Source organism: Myotis myotis, unplaced genomic scaffold (assembly GCF_014108235.1).
Source record: "Myotis myotis isolate mMyoMyo1 unplaced genomic scaffold, mMyoMyo1.p scaffold_m19_p_23, whole genome shotgun sequence".
In the NCBI taxonomy this organism is placed as follows: Eukaryota; Metazoa; Chordata; class Mammalia; order Chiroptera; family Vespertilionidae; genus Myotis; species Myotis myotis.
In genome coordinates, this window is record NW_023416328.1 from 1,411,301 (window position 1) to 1,438,848 (window position 27,548).

Below are 27,548 nucleotides of genomic sequence, written 5' to 3' on the forward strand. Positions count from 1 at the left end.
ACTGCTTATGAATTTATCTTCTCTAGGGAAAAATAAAAAGGAAGGAAGGAAGGAAGGAAAGACAAGAGCACCAATAGGCAAATCTAATACCTTAATAACTTCAGTCCGGATGTTATCTTCATATTAGATTGTTCTAAGAACCATAAAAGTGTACTAATTTGCTCATAATACTATATAAATAATATCAGAAATATTATTTGCATGTTATGTCGTTATATAAATGTACACAAATGCCCTCCAGCTGTCCAGTTCTCTCCCTCATCTCTTAACCTCCATGAGCTGTAACCATACAAATCCTCGTGTCCTAAGGAGAGTGGGGAGTAGACGGAGTGGCGGGACGACCTTTGATTTTGGGGGCACACGCTTCCCGGTACTCACGTCGTCTTCCTCCAGGGTTTGAAGAAAGGCCTGCAGTCTGTCTGCTGTCTTTTCTGCCGCGAGAGACAGAATTTTCTGGTCCATCGCTGCACGTCAGGCAGGGCACTGGAAGGCAAACGTGTCAGCGCTGATGAAACTTCCAGAACAACGTTTCTTTTTTTACCCCCTTCCCTCTCTGTTAACTGCGTATTTCACAGATATTATGGAGAACACACAGTGGATGATACGCAACAGACTAAGGTCTACTAACTCGTTCCCGTTAGGTGATTCTTAGCTGAACAAAATCATCTCGAGAATTAATTCCCTCGACTGTCCTTACTAGAAACGTTTATTCTAATTAAATGGATTCATGATTTTGCCCACATTTTTTAAATTTAATTTTTCTTTTTCTTTTTTTTTAATTCTCACCCGCGGATATTTTTCCATTGATTTTTAGGGAGAGTGGAAGAGAGAGGGAAAGACAGAGAGAAACATCGATTGGTTGCCTCCTGCACAAGTCCCGACCAGGGCCCAGGCCAGGGAGGAGCCTGCAACCGAGGTACGTGCCCTTGACCAGAATCGAACCCGGGACCCTTTGGTCCACAGGCCGACGCTCTATCCACTGAGCCACACCGGCTAGGTTTTGCCCACATTTTTATGTTTTTCTAGCATCTACCCGTAACAAAACTCATTTAACAGTATGTCAAATATATAATAAATTAATACAAATATTGCCCTGGCTGGTTTGGCTCAGTGGATAGAGCGTCGGACTTCAGACTGAAGGGTCCCGGGTTCGATTCTGGTCAGGGCCTGGGTTGCAGGCTCGATCCCCAGTGTGGGGCGTGCAGGAGGCAGCCGATCGATGATTCTCTCTAATCATTGATGTTTCTACCTCTCTCTCCCTCTCCCTTCCTCTCTGAAATCAATACATATATATGTATATATGTAGTATATGTGTGTGTGTGTGTGTGTAAAAAAACACAAATATATAGACAAGAATATGTATTATAATACGAAGTAAGATCTGGTAAAAGAATAAACAAACTGCACTGCAAACGCAAAGGCCAATTGAATGGTATAAAAACAAAGGAGACATGAGCAATTAGGTTGAAGAAAGAAACACGTCCACATCTTCCCCGCAGCGGGAAGCGGGAACCGGGGGTCAGAGACTAAATGTGGATAAACAGACGGTGTCGGTGTCCGTTCCTGGGAGGGAGAGCGTCACTGACGACGGCACAGGGGGACCCGAGACACTGATTTGGGGGAAATGAGGACAGAGTGTAAAGAGGGGAGGGTTGGGAATAAAATGCCAGGTGCAGGGATTTGGGTTTGATTCTGCAAATAATAAGAGAGCAACCAACATTTCTGGAGCCAGAGAGAGTCCGACAAGATTGCGACAGCACAGGCGGCATCGGCGTGCAAAGCGCAGAGGCCGGGAGGTGACGGGGCTATCGCGGTGGCAGCGACCGAGGCCCGTATTCGAGTTATTTAAGGGAAATTTAATTTTTAATTACGGGACGGAGGCGCTGAACCTCGACGGAGGAAGCGCCGAACGCGAGGGCTGAAGCGTCCCACGCCCCGAGGGGGAGGGGAGGGGGGGACCGCGAAAACCCACGGGACAAGGCTGCGCACCTCGACCTTCCGGGCCACAGAAACTCCGGACGCGACCCTGCTGTCCTCACCGACCCGCTCCGTCCTCCGGGGGCCGAACGCGCCGCCCGGGCCCCGCGCCGAGCCGGTCCGCACCGACAAACCAGCCCCGACGCCGCCGCCAACTTCCGAAACTCCCGCGCAACTGCACGCCCCCGCACTTCCGTCGCCCGGGGCAACAGGCCCCGCCCCCCCGCCGCGCGCTTCCGCCGCCCGGGGCAACAGGCCCCGCCCCCCGCCGCGCGCTTCCGCCGCCGGGCGTCCGCGGTGGACTGTACCATGAAGGCCGATGGGGTGGGGGGACCGTCGGGAGTCCTCGGACGTGCCCACGCACAGTCGCGGGGGGGGAGGCGCGGCATGTGAACTCGAACGCGGGACCGCAGAGTGAGCATGCGCAGTGCGGGCTGGGGGCCTGCTGGGGAGGCCGGGAGAGGGGACGAATGAAGCGATGGTCTTTGCATCCGAAGGTCTGGAAGGCAGAGGGAGGGTCCCACTCCGTTTGCCATCGGAGGTGCCAGGGATCCCCCCAGCTTTTGGTTGTTTCTTGTGAGAAACCCCAGCATTTAGTGCATGGTTTGGCAAAGCAGTAAATGCTCAATAAATGTTTGAATATTTGCGGTAAAGCAAAGAGCAACGCGGGAGAGGGCAGAGAGTCTATCGCCTATTCCTTTATTCATGAGGATTATTTCAAGCTGATGAATATTCTATTAAGTCCCTCCCCTGAGATTCCCCACGTGCAAGAGAGAAATACCCTCAATGCAAAGGACCCAATGCCCCCTTCCCCCCAGGGGAGCATGCCCGGGCCATTGCTCCTTCCTCCCCTCTAAAGGACCCCACGAGACTTGCAACTAGGGGAGCAGTGGGCAGCGGCAGCTTATCCGGGGCCAACCCCCCCGAACCTGTGTCCACGGCCCCCTTTTCTCTGAGTTCCCAGCGAGCCAAAGCAGCCCAGCCTGGGCTCTCCTGTTGCTTCTTCTACACCAACGTGTCAAACTCAAAGGCTAACACAGGCCAAGTAAACGAGGCATGTGCCCCGAGGGCCGCGAGTTTGACATGCTTGTTCTACACCCTGCCTTGTTTCACTGTCCAAATTGTGTTGGTTTTTTAAAATATATTTTATTGATTTTTTTTACAGAGAGGAAGGGAGAGGGATAGAGAGTTAGAAACACCCATGAGAGAAACATCGATCAGCTGCCTCCTGCACACTCCCTACTGGGGATGTGCCCGCAACCCAGGTACATGCCCTTGACCAGAATCGAACCTGGGACCCTTCAGTCCGCAGGCTGACACTCTATCCACTGAGCCAAACCAGTTAGGGCCCTAATTGTGTTTTTGCTGCAGCCAATACATTCTTGCTTGCTTTGTTGCAAAGAAGAGAAAAAGAAAGAAAAGAAAAATGAGGATTATTTCAAATTTTTCTATCTCCTCAACCCTTAGCAGGTAACCTCACTGTCATCAGCACCAATTCCTTCCTTCAGCCCCGTGGCAATGGGGCCATGTGCTCCGAGCCCTCCCTGGCCTGGGAGAATTATTCCTAGCCAAAGGCAGTGACCAGACTCTTGCCTCCCTGGGCTGCTCCCAGGAAATGGAGGTGATGTCACCTTCCCCAGGACTGGGGTGAGGGGGCGGGGGCAGGTGTGACTTCCCTGGGCAGTGTGGCTCTCACTTCTAGAGGAGGGGGCAGCCTCGTGTGCTGAATGATGGGAGGGCTTTAGAGTGACTGGGTCTCCAATCCTTACCCGCTGTGTGGCTTTCAGCTCAGTTTCCTGTTCTGTAAAAAGGGGGATTGTACCCTAGCTGGTTTGGCTCAATGGATAGAGCGTCGGCCTGCAGACTGAAGGGTCCCGGGTTCAATTCCGGCCAAGGGCACATGCCTGGGTTGCGGGCTTGATCCCCAGTAGGGGGTGTGCAGGAGGCAGCCAATCAATGGTTCTCTCTCATCATGGATGTTTCTATCTCCCCCTCTCCCTCTCCCTTCCTCTTTGAAATCAATAAAATATATATATATATGAGGGGGGAGTATACTCTGCCTCACATCTAGAAGGACTAGGAGTGAGATAACACTCCTCAGGCCCCTGCCACAGTGCAGAACGGGGGCACAGCAAATGCGGGCCCTCTCCGTCCCTGCCTCCAGCCTGGCACAGGTGCCCGGGGCCAATGAGGGCAGCGTCTCTCCTCGAACAATGGCACTGCTGTTGTTCCAGCCAGAGGAGCCAGACGTGAATGTGAGTCTTGAGACAGGGAAGGGCAGGGCCGAGGCAGGAGAGGGGCTGCGAAGAGAAGATGATGCCGGAGAAAGCCCCGCTCCCCGACAGGGGCCTGGTGGCCTGTTAGCCTCCTGAAAAGCTCTGTTATGGGGCAACCCGTAAGAGGCAACCACCAGAGCCAAAGGGTAGAATTTAGGAGCCTTCATTAGCTGGCCAGCGACTGCAGTTACAGCACCCCGCCATAGCAAGGACCGAACTGCAGCCCCGACCAGATGTAGAAGTGAGCTTTTATTCACCAAAACCACGAAACGGTTGGCTAAACACACACAAAGTTCGTCGCTCCATTTCTCAACACAGGTCACAGACTCATACCTTTGAAAGGCCACAGGTTACAGATTCATGCCCCCGAAAGGTTACAGACTCATACCTTAGAAAGGTTAGGCTCTTGCCGTAACCGGTTTGGCTCAGTGGATAGAGCGTCAGCCTGCGGACTGAAGGGTCCCAGGTTCGATTCCGGTCAAGGGCATGTACCTTGGTTGTGGGCACATCCCCAGTGGGGGGTGTGCAGGAGGCAGCTGATCGATGTTTCTAACTCTATCTCTCTCCCTTCCTCTCTGTACAAAATCAATAAAATATATTTTTTTTAAAAGAAAAAGAAAAAAAAAGAAAGGTTAGGCTCTTCACCCCTGCCTAAACCGCGACCTGCTTGTAAAAAATGTTAAGAGGGAGCTGTGGTCTTTGCCACAGAGGCAGAGACTGCGATGACCTAATTTAACTGTAACCTTCTATTGTTCCTAAGCCCTGGGGCGTTTACTACAGCTCCCAGTGGCCCACCCAGCTCTGACGGAGAGACCTCCTTGAAAGTGGTGTTATGCACTTGTGTCCCCCCCACCCCCCAAATTCATGTGTCACAGTCCTCTCCCCTAGTTCCTCAGAATGTGACTGTGTTTGGAGGTAGGTGAACGGTTCGGAGTGAGCCGGGGTCATGCACCTATGACATGCGGCCATAATCAAGAGAGATTTTATTTTACTTTTGTTCATCCTCACCCGAGGATATTTTTCCATTGATTTTTAGAGAGAGTGGAAGAGAGAGGGAAAGAGTGGAAGAGAGAAACATCGAGGTGAGAGAAACACATCGATGGGTTGCCTCTTGCCCCAACCAAGGCCCAGGCTGGGGAGCAACCTGCAACCGAGGTATGTGCCCTTGACTGGAATCGAACCCAGGACCCTTCGGTCTGCAGGCCAAGGCTCTATCCACTGAGCCAAACGAGATTTCTATTTCATGCACCTGGGTGCAGGTGAACCGAGTCTGAGGAAGGATTCTGCAGAGAATGAAGGGAGAGAGAGGTTTTTATTAATCCTGGCTGGCTTGCAAGCCGTTCTGCTGACATAAGGGTCCAGTCGTCCTTGGTTCCTCCCCATGCCAGGTGTCTGGTGGTTATCGGGCCTACGCCGTGCTCAAGGTTGCAAGCCTTCTGCAAGGTATCTGCTAAGCACAGTAAGTTTTCTCTGCCCCGTTTTATTCTCTTTAACCCAATGGTTCTCAACCTTCCTAATGCTGCGATCCTTTAATACAGTTCCTCAGGTTGTGACCCAACCATAAAATTATTTCCATTGCTACTTCATAACTGTAATGTTGCTGCTGTTATGAATCATCATGTAAATATCTGATACGCAGGATGTATTCAGGCGACCCCTGTGAAAGGGTCGTTTGACCCCCAAAGGGGTCGCGACCCACAGGTTGAGAACCGCTGCTTTGACCCTTTCCGTAGGGTCTTTAAAGGTAATTAAGGTAAATTACCTGAATTTAGGTCATCAGGGTAGGCCCTAATGCAATACGACTAGTATCCTTATAAGAAGAGGAGATGGCCCGGCTGGTGTGGCTCAGTGGTTGAGCATCAATCTATGAACCACAGTTCGATTCCTGATCAGGGCACATGGCCGGGTTGCGGCTCGATCCCCAGTGCGGGGCGTGCAGGACGCAGCCAATCAATGATTCTCTCTCATCACTGATGGTTCTATCTCTCTCTCTCTCTCCCTTCCTCTCTGAAATCAATTTAAAAAAACAAAGAAGTGGTCGACTGGACCCAGAGCAGGCTCCTATCACAGCACAAACTGCCTAGCAGGGGGGTGGGCCTATCTAGTCTGGTCTCCCGCCTCAGCCTAACCAGCTACCTTTCCCCACTGGCCCCTCTCATCCTGGAGGTGACAACTCCCTCGCCAGGCCCCGCGGGGCTAGGGGAGAGGGTGGCACGTCTGGATTCCCCCAAGCTGCCATTGCATCGGCAACCACCTTTAAAATCTCTGTGCCTCCTGCAAGCCTTCCTCTGGGTGTGAGCTCCCGGAGCCGCCTGGGAGGAGGGAGAGGGCAGAGAGGGGGGAATGGGGCTGGCCCCGATCCCACCCAAAGCCCGGCTTCCACATGGCTGAGCAAGAACTCGGGGCAGACCACACAAAGGAGGGCTTTGAGGCGGCTCCAGAGGACCCGGGCCGACCCCCTCAGCTCCCTGGTGCTGTGCTTGCCCCAATCTGGGCCTCCCGTGAGCCTGATCTAACAGGAAATCATGGGCCCTGAGCAGTTCCTTGTGACATTCTAATCCCAGCCTGCTGACGGGACCACGCCCCCGGCGGAGGCGACGGCCAGGGTTCCCCCAGGACACAGCCACCAACCAGGTGTCCTCAAAGAGGAGCTGCAGGCCGGGCAGGTAAGTCACCCAGGGGCCCAGCTGGGCGGGGGGAGTCCAGGACTACGGTGAAGAGTCTGGGATGGGGGGGGCAGGGAGGGGGGGAGAGGCGAGCACAGCCCAGACGCCTGTAAAACGGAAACCAATGGGCTACTTTCCAGGCTGAGCCAGACCAGCCTGTTGGCAGACTTAGCACATAAGTATCAATGAAATGTGAATGTGAATTTAAATAAGGAATTTCAGCCGAAGGACAACAAATGCCCCAGGTGATGTGATGCCTGGGAAAGTTTGAGAGCCGAGGTTCTGAGACCAGATCTGCAATTTCTCCATCCACTGCTGCCCCAACCCCCTCTCCCAGGACAAAGGCCCAGGACTCAGGCTCCTAGAGGCAGCATGTCAGGGGGGGTGAGTACCTCTGCGCCCTGGGGCTCCCCTCCACCCACCTTCCCCCTGCCCTGCCCTGCCCCCTCCCTGCCTCTCCACACCTGGTCTGCCCACAGTCATGGGCATTCTCCCCTACAACCTCTCTGTGGCCCTGGACACCGCCCACAGCCCACAGCGAGGAGGGGCCCCCTTGGGCCGGAGCCCTAGGGTAGGGTCCCAGCCGGCCATGGGCTTGGCTGGCTCAGGCTGATGGGAACGTGTCACTGCTTTTTCCTGACGCCTGCAGGCGGGCACCTTCCGCGAGGTCCCCGAAGAGGAACAACAGCTGCGCGCCCAGCTGGAGAGGCTCACAACCAAGGACCACGGGCCTGTCTTTGGCCAGTGCAGCGAGCTGCCCCCACACACCTTGCAGAAGGTGAGGTGGCCCCGGGTGTGGGGGGCAGGGGGGGCAGGTGTGGGAGGCAGCAAGGGGGGGATGTTGATGGCCTCCTTGCTGCTGGAGGCAGCGCCCTGCCCCAGCTCTCCGGGTTGTCCTGAACCTCATGGGCTGGCCTGTGCTAGGGGCCCTCCTGGAGGTCAGGCCTGGCAGCCGCTGGGCTGGCCAGACATCAGCCGGCCTATCCAAGTCTACAGCCCCCAGGGCTCCCTGAGACCAATGCGGGACCTGGGGCCTCTGGCCAGGGATCATCCTAGACTCTGATATTAGGGACTTTTTTTAAAAAATTATTTTTATTGACTTCAGAGAGGAAGGGAGAAGTAGAGAGATAGAAGCATCAATGATGAGAGAGAATCATTGATCGGCTGCCTCCTGCATGCCCCCTCCTGGGGATCGAGCCTGCAACCCGGGCATGTGCCCTTGACCGGAATTGAACCCGGTACCCTTCAGTCCACAGGCCGATGCTCTATCCACTGAGCCAAACCAGCTAGGGCTATTTTTTTTAAAATATATTTTATTGATCTTTTACAGAGAGGAAGGGAGAGGGATAGAGAGTTAGAAACATCGATGAGAGAGAAACATCGATCAGCTGCCTCCTGCACATCTCCTGGAGATGTGCCCACAACCCAGGTACATGCCCTTGACCAGAATCGAACCCGGGACCCCTCAGTCCGCAGGCTGATGCTCTATCCACTGAGCCAAACCGGTCAGGGCTGGGGCTCCTTTAAAAAATATATATATTTTTTATTGATTTCAGAGAGGAAGGGAGAAGGAGAGAGAGAGAGAGAAGCATCAATGATGAGAATCATGGACCGACTGCCTCCTGCACGCCCCCTGCTGGGCATCGAGGCTGCAACCCGGGCATGTGCCCTGATCCGGAATCAAACTGTGACCTGGTTCATGGGTGAAAAACACAATGTACTTCGAGGACTGGGCAGAGGGCTAACCAGGGGCTCCCGCAAGTGCAGGCTGTTAGGATGACAGACATTGAGACCTTTGGCTACGTCCTGCCAACAAGGCAGGATGAGCAGATGGACAGATGGACCTAATGTTCTCCCAATACAACCAGGTGCCCCCAGCGCTGCCTGAGCAGCAACGGCCCAGCTGCTGCCCCTGGGAGGTCTCACCCTATGTGCAGGTCTCACCCTGTGTGCGTGTGTCCCGCCCCGCACAGCACCTACCCGCGACTTCCTGCTCCCACCCGACTTTGTTCCAGGCCAAGGACGAGCTGAACGAGAGGGAGGAGACGCGGGAGGAGGCGGTGCGGGCGCTGCAGGAGCTGGTGCGGGAGCAGGCGGCCTCCGGTCAGGAGCTGGCCCGCGAGGTGGCCGAGAAGGTGCGGGGCAGGGACAGCGCCTTCTTCCTGCGCTTCATCCGCGCCCGCAAGTTCCACGTGGGGCGCGCCTACCAGCTGCTCAGAGGTGAGGCCACGCTGGGAAGCTGGGGGAGGAGAGGAGGTGAGGACGGGGGTGCTGACCCTCACGCAGCCACAGCTCGCACCGACCCCTCTGCGTCCCTCCCATTCCCTGCCCAGCGCGTCTCTGAGCCGCCTTATCTTTCCCCCTGAAACTGTCAGATGTGGGCGATCCCGCTCAGCTGTGACAATGAATGAATGAATGAATGAATGAATGGGGCAGGACCAGACTCCTAGAGATCTGGCTCCTCTCCTCTCTCTCAGTCTTTGGACTCAATGAGTAGAACCGTGTTAACATAAAAACAATCAAACCTGTAGAGAATTTTTGTGACTTTATTGGAGCCAAACTGTGGACATGTGCCGGGAAGCAGAACCTCAATGGATTGAGATAATGCTCCGGAGAATGGCAGGTTACATCTGTATTTATACATGGCAATCAAAGGAAGGGATGTAGATGGGTTACAGGAAATCCACTGGTGATAGACTAGAGAGGCGGGAGAAAGCAAAGCAGGGAAACCCCTGGGATTGGATAAAAAGTGAAATGATAGCCCTGACCGGTTTGGCTCAGTGGAGAGAGCGTCGGCCTGCGGACTGAAGGGTCCCAGGTTCGATTCCGGTCAAGGGCATGGACCTTGGTTGCGGGCACATCCCCAGTAGGGGGTGTGCAGGAGGCAGCTGATCGATGTTTCTCTCTCATCTGTTTCTAGCTCTCTATCCCTCTCCCTTCCTCTCTGTAAAAAAAAAATCAATAAAATATATTTATAAAAAAAAGTAAAATGATAGACACATACTTAGGTGGGTGCAGGAACAATTAACATGATAATGAAGGCATCTGTGGTCTCTGTCCTGGCGCCCAGCACATTTGGTGGTGCCCCAGGGGATCCAGAAAAAGGAAAGTTACAAGTTACCCAGACATTCAAGCCTGTGTTATCATCGATGCAAAAAGACAGATAGGCTCCGTTAAGGGAAAGGTTGACCTTGTCAGGGAAGATACCGGCCTGGGACGTAACTGCCCACCATCACTGCTTTTAGTTCAAGTGTAATTTCAGACCATCCTTTGTGGTGACTTTAGGTCTCTGAGTTTGCAAGACCGCCACGCAGGCCTTCCCTGAGCTGGTCAGGTCAGCATGTGGCCGCTTTCGTCCGCAACCAAATCCCCCAAATTGGTTGTCCAAAGAGGGGAGAAGTCCCCCGCCCCCCAAGGCTAGGGTTTGGCTCTGGGTCTCTGTGGAGAAGGTGGCCACACCTGCAGGTGCCTAACGCTCATGTGCAGAGAGTGGGCAGAAGATGGTGCCAGGCTGGGCAGGGCCCCGAAGACTGGCCCTGCTGGCCCACGGAGACAGGTTCCCCCCGGAAATGGAGGCCGTGGTGCTGGTGGAGGGTGGGGTCCTGGGCAGGCCCTTCGCAGGCCGAGTCTCCTGTTCTTGCTTCTAACTTCCTCCCCCAGATGTTCATTCACTGCCGGCTGTGCCATCTGCTGGTTTAGGCCAGTGGTTAGCAAACTGCGGCTCGCGAGCCACATGCGGCTCTTTGGCCCCTTGAGTGTGGCTCTTCCACAAAATACCACGTACGGGCGTGCACGTACAGTGCAATGGGAACTTCGTGGCCTAGGCACAGAAGTTGGTATTTTGTGGAAGAGCCACACTGAAGGGGCCAAAGAGCCGCATGTGGCTCGAGAGCCGCGGTTTGCCGACCATGGGTTTAGGCCAAAGGGTGCGGCCGAGAATAATGCAGACAAGAACGGCTGCCCTCACGCACCTCACATTCTAATGTGAAAATACTAACGCAGATAAAGTAAAAATATGTAACCTGGCCAGCGTGGCTCAGGGGTTGTGGAGGTGAACCATTGAGGGTTTGACGTTTTTTATTTTTTAAATATATTTTTACTAGAGGCCCGGTGAACGAAATTCATGCACTTGGGGCAGGGGGTGGGGGGAGGGAGTCCCTCAGCCCAGCCTGCGCCCTCTCACAGTCCGGGAGCCCTCGGGGGATGTCCGACTGACATCCTTAGCGCTGCCACAGAGGTGAGAGAGGCTCCTGCCACCACCGCTGCCAGCGGCTCAGGGCTTCTGGCTGAGCAGTGCTCCCCCTGTGGGAGCACACTGACCACCAGGGGCAGCTCCTGCAGTGAGCATCTGCCCCCTGGTGGTCAGCGCACGTCTTAGCGACCGGTTGATTTGCATATTAGCCTTCTATTATATAGGATTGGTCTCAGAGAGGAAGGGAGATGGAAAGAGAGATAGAAACATCAATGATGAGAGAGAATCATGGATCGGCTGCCTCCTGCACGCCCCACACTGGGGATCAAGCCCGCAACCCGGGCATGTGCCTTTGACTGGAATTGAACCCGGGACCCTTCAGTCCGCAGGCCGACGCTCCATCCACTGAGTCTTGATTCCCGCGGCAATTATCCCAGAGAGGGGGTGTCCTGCTCGGTCCCACGCAGTCCTTGGGATCCCCTCCCCACCCCCAGGACGGGCTGGCTCCCTGAGGGGCCCCTCTGTTCTCCCTGCGCCAGGCTACGTGCACTTCCGGCTGCAGCACCCCGAGCTCTTCGACAGCCTGTCCCTGGAGGCCGTCCGCTGCACCGTCGAGGCCGGCTACCCCGGCGTCCTCTCCAGTCGGGACAAGTACGGCCGAGTGGTCATGCTCTTCAACATCGAGAACTGGGACTGCGAAGAAATCACCTTTGACGAGGTCAGCGAGTCCCTCGCACACGCTGGGCTGGGCTCCCTCCCCCAGCCCTGGCCTCTGTGGGGCTGTCACTCTGCGAGGTGGGGGAGGGGGAGGCAGGCGGCCAAGGCCCCCAGGCCCTGTCCAGCTGGGGGAGAACTAACTCCTAGGGTGGCCAGGGCAGCTGGGAAACCCAGCAGCTTTGCAGGCAGGGCCCACTGGCCAAGGGTCCCGGTGTCCCTGCCAAGCGGGGTGACAGCTGTGGGTCACGAGCTGGGCTGAAAGCTGAGAGCCACAAGGACGAGGGAGAGCGGGGAGGGGTTCTGGAGAGCACAGGCAGGTTCCAGCCTCATTAGCAGTCTTACATCTTGGCATTGACACATAGGAAATGCCATGGGTCAAGCTCTTAAGAGAGCTGCCCTGCCCAGCCTGCGGGGCTCAGTGGTTGAGTGTCAGCCTGTGAACCAGGAGGTCACGGTTTGATTCCCGGTCAGGGCACATGCCCGGGTTGCAGGCTCCATCCCCAGTGTGGGGCGTGCAGGAGGCAGCCGATCCATGATTCTCTCTCATCATGGATGTTTCTCTCTCTCTCCCTTCCTCTCTGAAATCAATTTAAAAAATACATTTTAAAAAAAGTCTTGGCGCCCCAACTGGTTTGGCTCAGTGGATAGAGCATCAGCCTGCGGACTGAAGGGTCCCAGGTTCGATTCCAGTCAAGGGCATGTACCTTGGTTGCGGGCACATCCCCAGTAGGAGATGTGCAGGAGGCAGCTGATCGATGTTTCTCTCTCATCGATGTTTCTGACTCTCTATCCCTCTCCCTTCCTCTCTGTAAAAAAAAATCAATAAAATATATTAAAAATAAAGAAGTCTTGGCACCCTAGCCTATTTGATTCAGTGGATAGAGTGTCGACCTGTGGACTGAAGGGTCCTAAGTTTGATTCTGGTCAAGGGCTCCTACCCAGGTTGCAAGCTTGATCCTCAGTAGGAGGCATGCAGGAGGCAGGCGATCCATGATTCTCTCTCATCATTGATGTTTCTCTCTCTCTCCCTCTCCCTTCCTCTCGGATATCAATAAAAAAAATATATTTTTTAAAAAGTCTTGGTAAATGCAATGGAGTTTAAAGGGGACAGGGAGAAGCACGCTGGCATCTCACCGTGGCTGGGACACTCGCGGTTATTTCTTGGGACCCATTCACAGAGGGGGGGTGTCCCAGCTCTAAGCCTGTGACGGTGACAAGTGACCTCCAATAAGGGTGCACCAGTTGGCTCCCCCACCAGGACCTGGTCGCTGAGGCCGGGGCTGGCAGCCTGTTCCCTGTGCCCAGATCTTGCAGGCCTATTGCTTCATCCTGGAGAAGCTGCTGGAGAACGAGGAGACGCAGATCAACGGCTTCTGCATCGTGGAGAACTTCCGCGGCTTCACGCTGCAGCAGGCTGCGGGGCTGCGGGCCGCCGACCTCAGGAAGATGGTGGATATGCTCCAGGTGAGGCCTCCGGGCTGGCCCACGAGGGTTGGTGGGGACCCAGCAGGGCGGGAGGCGGGGCGGCCGGCCCGGTGTCCTGGTTTAACGGTGCCGGCAGGGAGCTGAGAATGGGCCACAAAGGGCAACGCCAACCACAGACACTTGCGTGGTGATTGACAGCGGGCCAGGGATTCACATTCATTAACTCATCTACCCGGAGACAGCATCCTCTCGCTGCTTCCTGCTTCGTTTTTTCCACATTTTTTATTTTTATTTTTTTAATTTTTATATATTTTTTAATCCTCATCTGAGGATATTTGCCGGGGTCCAACCCCAGCAGGTCCAGGGGTTCCCAAAGGCGTAGACAGAGTCGGCGAAGAAGGAATGACACGGAGACAGCGTTCAGTTCATCAGCAGCCTAGCCAGGATCTCCAGCCAAGATCTCCAGCCAAGTTCTGGTCTGGATCTCCAGAGGGGTTCTGCTTAGGATCTCCAGCCAGGTTCTGTGTCCATGTTCTCTTGCTAGGTTCTCCAGGTTCTCCAGCCAGGTTCTGTAGTCATGTTCCCTCGATAGGTTCTCCAGCCAGGTTCTGTCCACGTTCTCCAGCCAGGTTCAGTCGCCAGGTTCTAGTCAGATTCTCTTGCCAATTTCTGTAGTCAGGTTCAGTCCAGGATCTTTTGCCATGTTCTCTCGCTAGGTTCTGTCTCTAGGTTCTGAGGCCAGTTTCTGTCCAGGATCTTTTGCCATGTTCTCTCCAGCAAAGTTCTTCTGTCTCTAGAGAACGTTCTGTGTAGGTTCTGTGCCTCCTGGTTCTGTCTTCTAAGTTCTGACTTGTTACATCTGTATTTATACCAGTTGATTCCAATCCTATCAATCTCTATTCCAAAGGTTAGGGCGTTTCTTATCTCCATTCCAGGGAGTAAAGATTATGTAGCTTAAGCATGATTGTTCGTAGTTAAAGTGATTAATTACCCACCTGGCACTTAGTTAAGAGGTTTTATTCCCTCCCTAACTTCAGGGGAAAATCCCTACCTGGGGAAACACCCTTTCTCAGAGAGGAGACCTTGGTTAAAACACATAGTGCCAAGAAGGTGAGCAAACATATTAAGAACAGTATGCCATATATGCCAGGTCCCTTGAAACAGCAAGCATGGACCGGCTCCCGGCAGATATTTTCCCATTGATTCTTGGAGAGAGCGTGGAAGAGAGAGGGAGAGACTGAGAGAAACATCGATGTAAGAGAGACACATCGATTGGTTGCCTCCTGCACACGTCCTTGACCAGGGCCCAGGCCAGGGAGGAGCCTGCAACTGAGGTACATGCCCTTGACCGGAATCGAACCCAGGACATCTTTGGTCCACAGGCCGACGCTCTATCCACTGAGCAACACCGGCCAGGGCGTTTCTGCTTCATTTTTAAAACCTGGAAAACGAGGCTCAGAGATTTGTGTGACTTCTCAAGGTCACAAAACTCTATAGTGGCAGAAGCCGGACTTGAACTTACACCTTCTGACCCCAAATCCCACTGTGTCTGCATATGTCTCTTCGAATGTGAATTTATCCTGAGAGAGGATATCACTAACGCCCATGACACTCACTTACTCCTATAAGTGTCATGAGTCCTTTTTTTAAAAAATATATTTTGTATTGATTTCAGAGAGGAAGGGAGTGGGAGAGATAGAAGCATAAATGATGAGAGAGAATCATTAATCAGCTGCCTCCTGCACGCCCTGCACTGGAGACAGAGCCCGAAACCCGGGCACATGGCCTGACCGGGAATCGAACCATGACCTCCAGGTTTATAGGCTGACGCTCAACCACTGAGCCATGCTGGCGGGGCCATGAGTCCTTCCTTAGAGCTCATCTTAACCCTGCTGTCTCTGCACCTGGGGAAGGAAGGCGGGGATGGGTGGGGGACAGTGAGCATGACAGAGGCGTCCCTGTGGTCTATGATAGTTTGCAGTCACTCAGCAGGCAAGTGGGTTTGAAAAGCCCGGTCCCCTACAAACCCAGAGAGGCTACCATTTCATTTCATCATGCCATTGAACCCCGAGGTTTCATGCAGCATCGGGGAGAGGGCTGGGCTGCATGGCCTCTGGGGCTTCCTCTCTGGGGGGGAGGGGGTGGGGGGTGCAGCCAGGGCTCCCCAGTTGGTGGCCTGGGGCTGGAACCTTCAGGGGGCTGTCCCTGTGCTTTGGGGAGGGAGAGGGAGTGGGGGAGTAAGCGGGGACCTCTGAGGCCATTGGGGCGCTCCCTGTCCCCGCAGGACTCCTTCCCAGCCCGGTTCAAGGCCATCCACTTCATCCACCAGCCCTGGTACTTCACCACCACCTACAACGTGGTGAGGCCCTTCCTGAAAAGCAAGCTGCTCCAGAGGGTGAGTGACAGCTGGCGGCGCAGGGGGCGGGGCGAGCAGGGGCGCTGCACAGCGATTGGCTGATGAGTGGGTGAGAGAATGGGGCTTCTTTTGTTGTTGTTAATCCTCACGCGAGGATATTTTCCCATGTTTATTTTTTTATTATTTTTTAAAATATATTTTTATTGATTTCAGAGAGGAAGAGAGAGAGAGATAGAAGCATCAGGGATGAGAGAGAACCATGGATTGGCTGCCTCCTGCACGCCCCACACTGGGGATGGAGCCCACAACCCAGGCCTGTGCCCTTGACTGGAATCCAACCGCGACCTCCTGGTTCATAGGTCGATGCTCAACCACGGAGCCATGCCAGCCGGGCAATGTGTTTGGTATTTTTTATTTTATTTTTACTGATTTCAGAGAGGAATGGGGAGGGAGAGATAGAAACATCAATGATGAGAGTGATTCATTGATCGGCTGCCTCCTGCATGTCCCCTTCTGGAGATCGAGTCCACAACCTGGGCATGTGCCCTTGACCGGAATCGAACCCGGGACCCTTCAGTCCACAGCCCGACGCTCTATCCACTGAGCCACACCAGCCAGGGCTGTTTGGTGACTTTTGATGAGGGCATCCTAGGGCCCCCCAGCTCAGCTCCGTCTCTGCTTTCCTGTAGGTCTTTGTCCACGGAGATGACCTCTCCGGCTTCTTCCAGGAGGTTGACAAGGACATCCTACCCACCGACTTTGGGGGCTCCCTGCCCAAGTACGACGGCAAGGTGGTCGCTGAGCAGCTCTTCGGCCCGCGGGCCCACGTCGAGAACACGGCTTTCTGAGGACACTCCCATCTCCAACTCATAGTTAGCACCCCTGGGCCTCTCCCCAGTGCCCCAGACCCAGAGGCTGGGAAAAGGGCTGCCTGTGGGGGGGGCTGTGGTCCCTGTCCCTCCCTGAGCTTGGGTGAGCTCAGGCATCACCCTCCCCCTAAGTCCAGGGGCAACAAACCAGGGGAAATTCGCTTGAACAAGAAGAATTGGGGCCCTAGCCGGTTCAGCTCAGTGGATAGAGTGTCAGCCTGCAGATAGAAGGATCCTGGGTTCAATTCCAGTCAAGGGCATGTACCTCGGTTGCAGGCTCCTCCCCAGCCTGGGCCCTGGTCGGGGTGCATGCAGGAGGCAACCCATCGATGTGTTTCTCATCAATGTTTCTCTCTGACTTTCCCTCCCTCTTCCACTCTCCCTAAAAGTCAATGGGAAAATATCCTCGGGTGAGGAATAATAATAATAATAATAAATACATATCTTGTTTAAAAAAAGATGACGATGATGACTTGGGGACAATTACATTCTTACTGTCTTTGAAGCTTTGGGATAATGGCGTGTGTGAGGCTGTTTCCAAGACTCTACATTTCATAATGATTTCCTTTGCAAGAGAGTTTTGCTACTTAAGAGCCGTGAAAACAGGCCAGGAGGGGGTAGAAGCGTGAGTGATCTGGGGGCACCGGAACCTGGGCAGCCAGCAGGCAGTGAGGGCTTCCCACGTGGAGGCAAGCTTGCAGCCGATCCATTTTGGGGTGGCCTGCTCCCCTCAGTCAGGTGCAGGCTGGTGCGGGCAGCGATGGCAAGCTGTGTCCCCCTCCTCCTGTCTGTGGGGTCTCTCCAGCAAAAGCTGCCGAGAAAGAGTGGAGCTACTCTATAGCCTCATCCTGAGGGATTTCCTACAACACCTGGAGCTAAGGCGGCCAGGAGCTGACAAGTGAGTTTGCTGACTGTGGGCGGGCACCGCCCCCTGCTGGCCATGCCCTGGTACTGCCCCTCCCCGCTCAGAGACAAGCTGTGTCCCAAGACCATGAATGTTAGTTAAATCTGACATGCTCAGCCTCGCAAAATCCCAGCTGCCTCCACGCTGGGTGCCTACAGGTGGCCACCATCACCGTAAGAGAGGAAGCGGGGCCCAGCCGGCGTGGCTCAGTGGTTGAGCATCGACCAGTCTATGAACCAGGAGATCAGGGTTTGAGTCCCGGTCAGGGCACATGCCTGGGTGGAGGGCTCGGTCCCCAGTGGGGGGCATGCAGGCGGCAGCTGATGGATGATTCTCATCACTGATGTTTCTCTCTCTCCCTCCCTGAAATCAACAAAAATATATTTTAAAAAGAGAGACAGAGGGACAATAAGATAGCCTTTTGAAAGCCACCCACACAGCTTGACTTCAATGACATCTACTTGCTGCCCAGGACCGCTTCCTTTCTGGAGACACGTGGATGAAGCAGGAATTCATCTCTGCCACCCCACGTGGGCCTCGGGGGAGGCTGAGTTAGCTGACGGAGGCAGCTGGTTAAGGCGGGTGGAGGTCTTGGCAGGGAAACAGGCCGCCAGGTTTTGCCTGGCGAAGAGGCGAGACCACTCTGCGTGCAGGCTCCTGGGGTGGGGAGCATGGCGAGCTCTCCTGGCTGTGCTGGTGCCTGGCCCGGGGGGACCTGGGCTTGGATTCAGACAGATACCAAGGAGAAGAGAACACCACCATCTCCCAACCAATCCAACACAATCCCAATTCAGTTCTCCTGTTCAGAGAACTCCCCTGGAAAAGCACATGAATCAGCCACGGCAACCCCCACTTACCTCGCACCTCACATTTTGCCTACACTGTTCGCTGTGCTGATGAAAGGGCTGATTTCTCACTTATCTCGGGCCTTGGCTTTCCTGCCTGGAGAGACGGGCTTGTAAAGACACCTTGGGGCTGGTCATTCCCCCGAATCTGCAAGGCTGGGTTAAAATCAATCGTCATGAGCCCTGGCTGGTTTGGCCCAGTGGATAGAGCGCCAGCCTGGGGACTGAAAGGTCCCAGATTCGATCCTTATCAAGGGCACATGCCTGGGTTGGGGGCTCGATCCCCAGTGGGGGGGGCGTAGAGGAGGCAGCCAATCAATGATTCTCTCTCATCATTGATGTTTCTCTCTCTCTCTCCCCCTCTCTCCCTTCCTCTCTGAAATAAAAATATATATATATTTAAAAACCAGTCATCACGAGAACTTGGTGTTTGGCCCATTTCCTTCAAGCTCACGCTTTGGTGAAGACACAACCAAGAATCCTTTTAAATATAAAACCCTCACCATACAGAAAACACACAACCTCGCCACGTTTTTAGTCTTTTAATTTTTTTTTTTAAGTAAAGAAATTCCATTGAATCAAAGATAACAAAATTACAGTTTTTGCCTGTAATGATCTTTGTTTACCACCACACGGAATCAACATAGGACCCCAACGCAATATGAGAACATAAAACGATCAAGGACACCGCTGTTTAGTATAGTTTCTTAATAAAGGTAAATCTCCTCGTTATTTAGAAAAAATTGCATTGCTAGTTGCAGATCTTAAACACCTCGGTGCTGGAGGGTCCCGTGTCCCCCGCCCGCCCGCCCCGCCCCCCCAAACCCAGCAGCACGGAGGATTTCAGAACACAAACGCAAAAACACACGGTTTTCAGGGCAGCAACGTTAAGTTTCCGGGAAATCCAAACAAAACGAAACACAACAGGAATCAGGAATGTGAACGTGATGGTTCCCAAAAATCAATCTGGAAGCAGATCTGCTAGTGGCTGACAGGAGTCTGAGCGGGCGGGGGGCGGGGGGAGGGGGGCGCGCACTGGCTCCCACCCCTCCCCACCCCCGTGGGTGGGTGTCACTAAGGCAGCTGCAGTGGCAGGAGTCGGAGCTCAGGTACAGTGACGGTCTTCCTGAGGCAGTGGGGTGGAGAGGTGACAGGGCTCGAGGCGGACTTGTGCTTCAGGGGAACTAACCAGGCCAAAGCAAAACCCAAATGGGACCTACTGGACACCCGGGGGAGCCTGGCCCACCCACGCCCGCGGCCTGGGGGCTGCTCAGCGTGGGTGGTCCGGGGGGAGAATGCCCATTGAGATGAGGGCGTTTCTGCAGGTGCTGTAAGTGGACGGTCCCCAGCTTATGGCAATAGATTTCTTGGCTTATGGGGACCAGGAGGGGGGGAACGTAGGATATAGATTTCATTACTAATGGACAGAGGAGTCGAGTTAAAAGGCTTAATCTGCCAGTTAAGAAAGGAATGTCATCTTATTTATTAGAGACACCCGCACACATGCCGGAAAAAACAGCTCAGAAAACATGGAGGGGGTGGGGGAGGCTAGCTCTCCCAACAGGGGCAGCTGTCCGCTGTCTGCAAGTGGAGAATGGCTGGCGAGCTGGACCCCGCAGCCTGCTTCCGAGGAGGCCCGGATGGGAGGCAGCATCCGGGGGGCAGAGGTGGGGGCGAGAGGAAGCGGCTTTTGTTTTGGGAGCATCCCAGCCTCGCTGCCAGCAGGGGCCACTTCCCCTTCCCTTAGCCTCAGATACAGTTTGGCAAAAGCAATGCTACTCTAGGAAGAGGGGGGTGCCTCCCTCTGCTGATAGACAACAGAGGTTCTCTAACCTTCCCCTCCACTGCTGGGCCCCTGCCCGCCACGGACAGGCCCCTTTTCACGGCCTTGGGGAGCATCCAAGTCAGCCAGAGTGGCTTTGAACAAGAGGCCAAGAAGGAAGAGAGGGGTCAGAGGAGGCATTTGGCAGGTTCTGGGTCCCCCAGCGCCGAGGGGTGGGGGTGCCGAACGTAAGAAGGCGCGTACAGGCCACAGGAGAAATGCTCTGGGTTTGCTTGTGGCTTCGCTTCTAACTCCCTCAGCGGGAGGGTTTGAATGGCGATGCCACGATCCTGGGGAACACCGGGGAGGAGGGATAGTCAAGTTAAGGCTTTCTGGTCAAAGAAAGGGATTCCAGATGAAATTGTGAGCGGATGCTGCAGGCAAATGCTTCTTAGCGACTTGGAACACTTGAGGTGTCAGTGATCTTTATTCCACCTCCAAGCCAGGGCCAAGGCCCCGGGAAAAGAAGGGCCCCTCACATCCCAGACATCTGCTTGCCTGGCAAACACCAACAAGAACACATGCATTGTCCCCCTGGAGCTGGCCAAACGACCCGCAAGTCACACGGCGACAAAGCGCGCTCTCATTCTCGGCTGCCCTACCCGGGGAGTCGGGCTTTAATGAAGACGGGGTTGGAGAATGAAAGCCGGAGCTGGAAGGATGTTTGCCCCGGGAACTCTCAACGCTCTGCCTCAGTCACACAGAAAGATGGGCCATCGGCCTCGTGCCAGCGCTGCACCTGCCCTGGTCACGCGGCCAAACCTCGGGACAGCAAGGACATGGAGATGAGGATGGAGATGCTGAAGAGAAGCCAAAGGCACAGGGCAAGGGCAAGGGCAAGGGCGAGGGTCTTCACTGCAAAGCCTAATGCAGCAGCTTCCTCCCCCAGGCCCCTCAAGGGGAGCCGGGGGCCCTGACTCACCGGATTCTAAAGAAAGGCCAGTGGGAGGCCAGTGGGAGTGTTCGGGAAAATGACCTGTACATACATCAATGGTTTTAGAGACGGTCTAGGACAAGCATGTCAAACTCACGCCTGCCAGTGGGCCACCCACCTCGAGGCATGTGGCCCGCCGGCCACGAGTTTGACATGCTTGGTCTAGGATCACTGGGGCTCAGGGGGGTGAAGCGACTGCCCCCATCCAGGGTGAATGAGGGACAGGTAGGACAAGCACCCAGGTCCCCTGCACCCTGCTTCCTAACATCACGCCCAGAAAGGGGCGCTCCCCTTCCAGGCACACTGCCCCTCGTGTGGTCTGTCACAGGGCCCCCTCCAACCCCCGCCAAGTGTGAAATGCCGCTGAGAGCTTACAAGGAGGGTGACCACAAACAACCTTCCGCTCCAGGCCGCCCTGGAGTCCCTGGTGCAGTCACAGCAGAGAAGTGAGAGGTTTTCTTTCTTTCTTTTTTTAATCCTCACTGGAGGATATTTTTTCCCACTGATTTTTAGAGAGTGGAAGGGAGAAGGAGAGACAGAGAGAAACACCGATGTGAGAGAGACACATCAATGGGTTGCCTCCTGCCTGCCCCTGACCAAGGCCGGGAGCCTGCAATCGAGGTACGTGCCCTGGACCGGAATCGAACCCGGGACCCTTCAGTCCGCAGGCCGACGCGCTATCCACTGAGCCAAACTGGCCAGGGCAAGGGGTTTTCTTCAAGGCTGTTAAGCGCCCTCTAACAGAAGTGCATCAAGGAGACCTGACACCATTTTTCAGAAAATCCTAATTTGACTGGAATTGCTTACTCATCAGTGCCTTCAAATGGTTTAGGAGGCAGGGGGTACAACCAGGAGGAACATGGGTACCCCCCCACCCCCCATTTTTAACGTGTTATTCCTGCGATTGAACTGTCTGGGTCTATGCAACTTACATCCTTCCTCTGGTTTCAGAATAGAGTGTTCAAAAGCCCCAGTTTTAGGCCAAGTGGGGCCTTAATAGCCAGATGAGCGCTCCCATCACCATCAGAAAGAACGACTTCAGAAGAAAAGCGAAGGGAAGCGGGAGGAAGGAGGAAGCTGACCTACATAGAAAACGCCGCTCCCTTGTTTACCAGGCGAGTTCGCATCTCTGCAGATTCAATGCCCTGTGCGCTCATTCAGGGCAAACAAGAATGTCCCTGTTAAGACGGCCACAGCCACCCTCTCATTTCCATGCCCGGGAGCCTGGCTCTGAACAAAGGGCTTCAGTGGACTTCGTGTGAGCGCCATTCAGAGTCACACACTGAAAAGAGCTCAGCTGGGACGCCACCCTCGCAGCCCCGGGGGGTGAATTCCGGTTGGGTGGCAACAAAGGAGGTGCCCCAAACTCTGCCTCTCCCCCCATCTCCGGGGGAACACCTGGGTCGGACTGCCGTGCAGACCAGGCTCTAAGCACTTCTGTCCCCTGCACCCCGGGGGGTGACAACGCTGTCTTTTCTCTTCCCGATGGAGCTGGTACCTGGCCAGTACTTCCTCAGAACAGGGCAAGAGAGGGGGCCGGGGCAAATGACAAGAGCCTCTGGCTTCCTGGGATGGTCACACAAACCTATGAAGTTATTGCTTTGTTTACCGAATTTCACAGAAAGTCTTAAGTAATGAAGGGAGACAGCGGTGGCTGTCGGGTGGCGGGGAAGTGACAGGGGAGAAGGACACGCTTCCAAACGGAGGGTTAGATGGTAAAGTGCCACTTTGTGCCACAACAACGCCAAGAGGAAAAGCACTAGAAAAATAACAAGTTGGGGGGTGGGGGAGGGGGTCACAAGGACAAACTTGGTGTGCGTATAAACCACAGCCAAGTCCGGACCACAGGAATCATCATCTTTTGAGATAATGGCTGTTTTTGATGTTATTTGTTAGTTCGATCTAATGATTGTCAGCAAATAATTTCTCCAGGTCACAGACGTTCCTGTCACAGTCACTTGGACCAATGCTCAAGCTGTGACCACCTGCGGCCACAGGGGTCGGCCTGGGAGCCCCCAGGTGACTCCCTCCACCCCTTCCACATCCACAGGGGCCCACTTTTCCTATTCCTGTCTGCCCCGGGGCAAAGGAGATGAAGCAGGGAACATTTTGAAGTATCCAGGCAATTTCTCTCATAGTTCCATTTCGCTCCCGACAACAATGGCAGATTTTTCCAAGTGCAAGGGTTTTCAGACATTCAAGTACCACAGGGTTGGAGAAAAGTACTTGAAACTTAGAGTGACATTTTCATTGGGGAAGACACCTTCGGAGAGACCTCTACAGACTACACCAGGCTATGATGGTAAAAATCTGCTTGCAAAACACCTCAGGTTGGGAAGGTCTTTCTCCAAACTCGGGTCCAACTTTTGAATTGTTTGGTATCAAAAGCCAGAGTTGGAGAGACCTGGGTTACAAAATAAAACTACAAATGAGTGCATAATAAAGGCCCCACACACGGCTTTATATGACACGAGGAACAAACAAAGGCAAATGATGACATCTACATGTTTAGCCTGGAGGGCGGCTCCCAGGGCCCCCGGGAGGGATGGTCTCTCAAACCTCAGGAAAGTGAGTTTGTCATTGAACTTCAGGACGGGTAGTGATCTCGGCCGGCAATCCACCTGGTCCAAGTCCCCCATTTTACAGGTGAGGAACGTCAAGTTCAAGGGGGCTCTTCCAGGGTCATATAGCCAGTGAGAAGCAGAGTCAGGTGTGGGCCCAAGGGGGCAGGCCTTGGAGGCCCCTGGGAGCTGGGTGACCCCTCCGACTACGGATTTCAATGAAAAAAGCTACCGAGATGTTTCTAATTTAAAGGCCCTGCAGACAGTGTTTCCCAAATTTGCCTGGTGATGAGAATCACCGGGGGCACTTGTCAAAAATTAAAATCCCCAGGCCCTTTCCCAGGCCCACGGCACGGGCTGCCCCTTGGGGAGGGACCCGGGAGGCTGAATTTTTAATAAGCGCCCCAGGTCACTCTCATCACCAGCAAGGGGCTGGGAGACTGTCTAGGAGAGAACGAGGGGGAAGCTTGGCTTGTGATCAAGGGGGTTTTCTCTGCCCTAAGAGGCCACGCTGCGGCCGGGAGCCCCGGGACCCCAGGTTCGGAGCTGACCCGCATCTCCGGCAGGGGCTGGGCTGGGGAGCGCTTTTCCGGGTCTACACGAGGACACATAGGGCCACCACCAATAACAGACATCCTTCATTGTTCCTGGGGGAGAGCCTTCTGATTGGCAAAGCAAAACTGCTGTCCCGACACGTTTTTCATAGGGAAACTAGATGCGATTGGCTTAAAAGCAATCATGATATGATGCTCAACTGGACAGGAGGGTGAGAGGCTGTCTGGCGCTTGCCACCATGGCTAACAATGCAATGGAGGAAACAAGGAACTAAGCACAAAAATAGCCTGGAGCTCCCGGGGTAGCCGCCCACCCCGAGACAGGTGTGCCCGGTGGTGGCCCCCGCTGACGGTGTGAGGTCAGATCCAGGTCACTGAGGGAGGGGGAGACCTGAACAGCCGGTGAGGGACGCCAGTTCAAGGAGGGCAGCTGGGGCGCCAGAGTCCGGGGGCCTCACTCCAGGCCGGCCTCCACCTGCTCCGCCTCGGCGCACTGCAACTTGCTGCGTTCCCACTGGCAAATGGCGTTGGCGTACTCCACCACCAGCTTGTCCATCCACGTCAGCGGCTCGGGCAGCAGCATGGAGCCCTCGAAGAAGCCCAGGTGGCCCCCGTGCAGAGGCAGCACAAACATGACGTTCTCCCGCTTCTCTGCAGGGGAAAGGCAGCCGTGAGTCCCTGTCCTCGGGGTAGCCCCGCGGCAGGAGGTGCGGGTACGCTGGCCAGGTGGCCCGGGTGTTCCCCCAGGTGAAGGTCACCTACAAGGGCATCCGACCTCCACTCGCTGCCTCGTTCAGCTCCGTAGGAGGGAGACCGGTGGGGCAGGCACAACAGTGGGACCTAGCAGGCTGGGGAACAGCAGCTTGGCTTAGAGCAGAGCCTTTAAGATCTAAGTGGTTCTCAAACACGGCTGCGTGTTAGCACACATGGGTTTGGAAAGATCTCTGTGCAGCACCCTAGCTGGTTTGGCTCAGTGGATAGAGCGTTGGCCTGCAGACTGAAGGGTCCCGGGTTCGATTCCGGTCAAGGGCACATGCCGGGTCTCGGGCTCAATCCCCAGTAGGGGGCGTGCAGGAGGCAGCCCATCCATGAATGATTCTCTCTCATCATTTCTATCTCTCTCTTTCTCCCTTCCTCTCTGAAATCAATAAAAATATATCTTAAAAATAAAAAGATCTCTGTGCAGCGTCCAGACCAGTTACATCAGGATCTGTGTGGGTGTGGGGGATGGGTGGGAGGGGGAACCAGGCGCTACAGCTGCTAAAGCTCCCCAAGTGATTCGGCTGAACAGCCAAGCACGCCCCAACTTTGTGCATGGGAACCCCTGGACTGTCGCCTTAAATGCAGGCGCTGCTTTCCCAGGCAGCGACAGCTGAGTTGCCAGGCGGTGCTGCTGCTGCGTGGAGGGAGGGTTCTGGGAAGGGTTCCCAGCCCAGCATTTACACTGTCATTTACTGGAGAACAAGGCGACTCAGCGAGGCGATGGTTTTTCATGCATTTATCTTCTAAGACCGAAGCATCAAGCTGCCAGTGGCTTAGAGATGCCCACACTCTCGTGGCACCCGCTGAGCGGGCACGCCAAGCAGGACAGATGGGGCGCGAGGCTTGATGAGTGAGGTTAGTTGCTAGCACAGCCAGCACGGAACGGGCAGCTACGGGAGCAGCTGTCTGTCTTCCTGGGGCCATGGTCGGCAAACCGCGGGTCGCGAGCCACATGCAGCTCTTTGGCCCCTTGAGTGTGGCTCTTCCACAAAATACCACGTGCGGGCGCGCACGTACAGTGCGACTGAAACTTCGTGGCCCATGCGCAGAAGTCGGTATTTTGTGGAAGAGCCACACTCAAGGGGCCCAAGAGCCGCATGTGGCTCGAGAGCCGCAGTTTGCCGATCACTGTCCTGGGGGATAACTGACAGTGCCCCAGCTGGCTGCCCCGGGCCTCGGTGGGCGACACTTCCTGGCACGCGCACGTGGCTCCCGGGCTCGCTCCTTTCTTGCCTGACCTCTGCACTCTGTCCCTGCGGTCACTATTTTTTTAAAAAATATATTTTATTGATTTTTTACAAAGAGGAAGGGAGAGGGATAGAGTTAGAAACATCGATGAGAGAGAAGCATCGATCAGCTGCCTCCTGCACACGCCCTACTGGGGATGGAGCCCACAACCTGGGCATGTGTCCTTGACCGGAATCGAACCTGGGACCCTTGCATCCGCAGGCCAACGCTCTGTCCACTGAGCCAAACCGGTTAGGGCCCTGCGGTCACTATTGCACACGTTTCTGTGCCACGGTAGCAGCGCTATGGCTGGGTGCAGGGAAGGAAGCAAACGCGCTGCTTTCTCTGGGTGCTGCCCATATGGCTGAGTGGGCGACTTCGGTGCAGGGACCCGAGGTTTGGAGGGGAAGGCGGCTGACAGGGGAGAGACTTTACCCAGCCCACGCGCGGCACGCACTCTGCGTGGTGCCCGGAGCTCTCTGGAGGCGGGCGTGGGTCCCCGTCTGCTGCAGGATCTACCCTCCTCGCTTGGGGTCACGAGAGAGCCAGAGGTACCCCCCCTCCTCCGGGTGACACAGGACACTGACAGGGGACGTGCAGGGAAATGAGGCCCTAGCAGCCCCAGGCTTCCTCCTGCTGCCCCGCCTAGCTCTCCTCCAGCTCCTTCCTGCCCTGGGTAACGCTCCCACGGCCACAGCCTGCTTTCTCAGTTGCTTATATTTTTATCCTCAAAGCAGATGGGGAGGCTGGCTGTCACACGGGGTTTTATTTATTTATTTTTTGCTTTTCAGGTCAAGTCTGAAGAGTAAATATCTCTTTCAGTCAAACTCTCAGACTTAATGGAGCCATAACCCTGAGCAGCAGGGATTCCGCTGTCGCCTCTGATGTAAGGGAGGGGCCTGCCTCCTGCACGGGACGGACACGGGGGGCTCTGCCCAGGCCCCCGCACAGGCCGGCACTGTCGGGCCTGACCAACAGCACCGGCAGGAGGGACAGCGCGCGAAGGGGACAGAAGGACCGCAGGCTGCCGAGTGCCTGAGGGAGCGGCAGGAGGACACTTACCCGAGAGAGACTTTGGAATGCTGAGGAGACTTTCATGTACCAACGGGTCATCGGCGGCGTTAACCAGCATGAGGGGCACATAGATCTGAACCAAGAAAAGAAAAAGAATGAAGCGATCGCTTCCCTTTTGTGGACCCCACTGATCCAAGGTTCAAGTTCACTCCCCGACCTGGCCCTGAGTCAGAGGGAAGGTGGCCACTGCTCAGTGTGCTGAACAGGTGGGTGAGGGACACCCTGGGCCCCCGGGTGGCCAGCTGCTGTGACTCCGGCCCTCGGACACCCCTGGACTGCCATGCCGGGAGTGCACGCCTGCGTGTGCTAAGCTGGGGTCTCTGGCCTGAGCTCTGGGGGGCTCCACGGTGCTGTAATGTGCAGATGAAGACACCAGAGGCCTGGGTG

General features: G+C 55.0%; 3 protein-coding genes across 6 annotated transcripts in view; 1 reads left to right on the forward strand and 2 right to left on the reverse strand.

Moving 5' to 3' along the window:
- The window catches only part of FANCI (FA complementation group I), a 51,128-nt gene extending 48,997 nt beyond the window's left edge, over positions 1-2,131 (reverse strand). The window contains exons 1-2 of one of the 2 annotated variants that reach the window (XM_036355706.1): positions 1,990-2,131; positions 379-483 (exon numbers count right to left, since the gene is read on the reverse strand). In XM_036355706.1, coding sequence (XP_036211599.1) covers positions 379-462 — 84 coding nt within the window. In that variant the 5' untranslated portion in view covers positions 463-483; positions 1,990-2,131. Of the gene's footprint in view, positions 1-378; positions 484-1,989 lie in introns of those variants that run through there. The other variant, XM_036355707.1, reaches the window with a different exon arrangement.
- Positions 2,132-4,190: 2,059 nt separating this feature from the next.
- Positions 4,191-16,457, forward strand: RLBP1 (retinaldehyde binding protein 1). Its single transcript, XM_036355868.1, has 8 exons — positions 4,191-4,232; positions 6,818-6,919; positions 7,569-7,697; positions 8,935-9,139; positions 11,651-11,829; positions 13,134-13,292; positions 15,538-15,648; positions 16,299-16,457. The coding sequence occupies exons 1-8, from the start codon at positions 4,191-4,193 to the stop codon at positions 16,455-16,457; spliced, it is 1,086 nt and encodes a 361-aa protein (XP_036211761.1).
- A 6,959-nt stretch (positions 16,458-23,416) lies between these two features.
- Positions 23,417-27,548, reverse strand: part of ABHD2 (abhydrolase domain containing 2, acylglycerol lipase) — a 67,551-nt gene continuing 63,419 nt past the window's right edge. For all 3 annotated transcript variants that reach the window (XM_036355544.1, XM_036355541.1, XM_036355542.1), the window contains 2 exons: positions 27,150-27,234; positions 23,417-24,749 (listed from right to left, as the gene is read on the reverse strand). In XM_036355544.1, the coding sequence (XP_036211437.1) occupies positions 24,553-24,749; positions 27,150-27,234 (282 nt within the window). In that variant the 3' untranslated portion in view covers positions 23,417-24,552. The remainder of the gene's footprint in view (positions 24,750-27,149; positions 27,235-27,548) is intronic.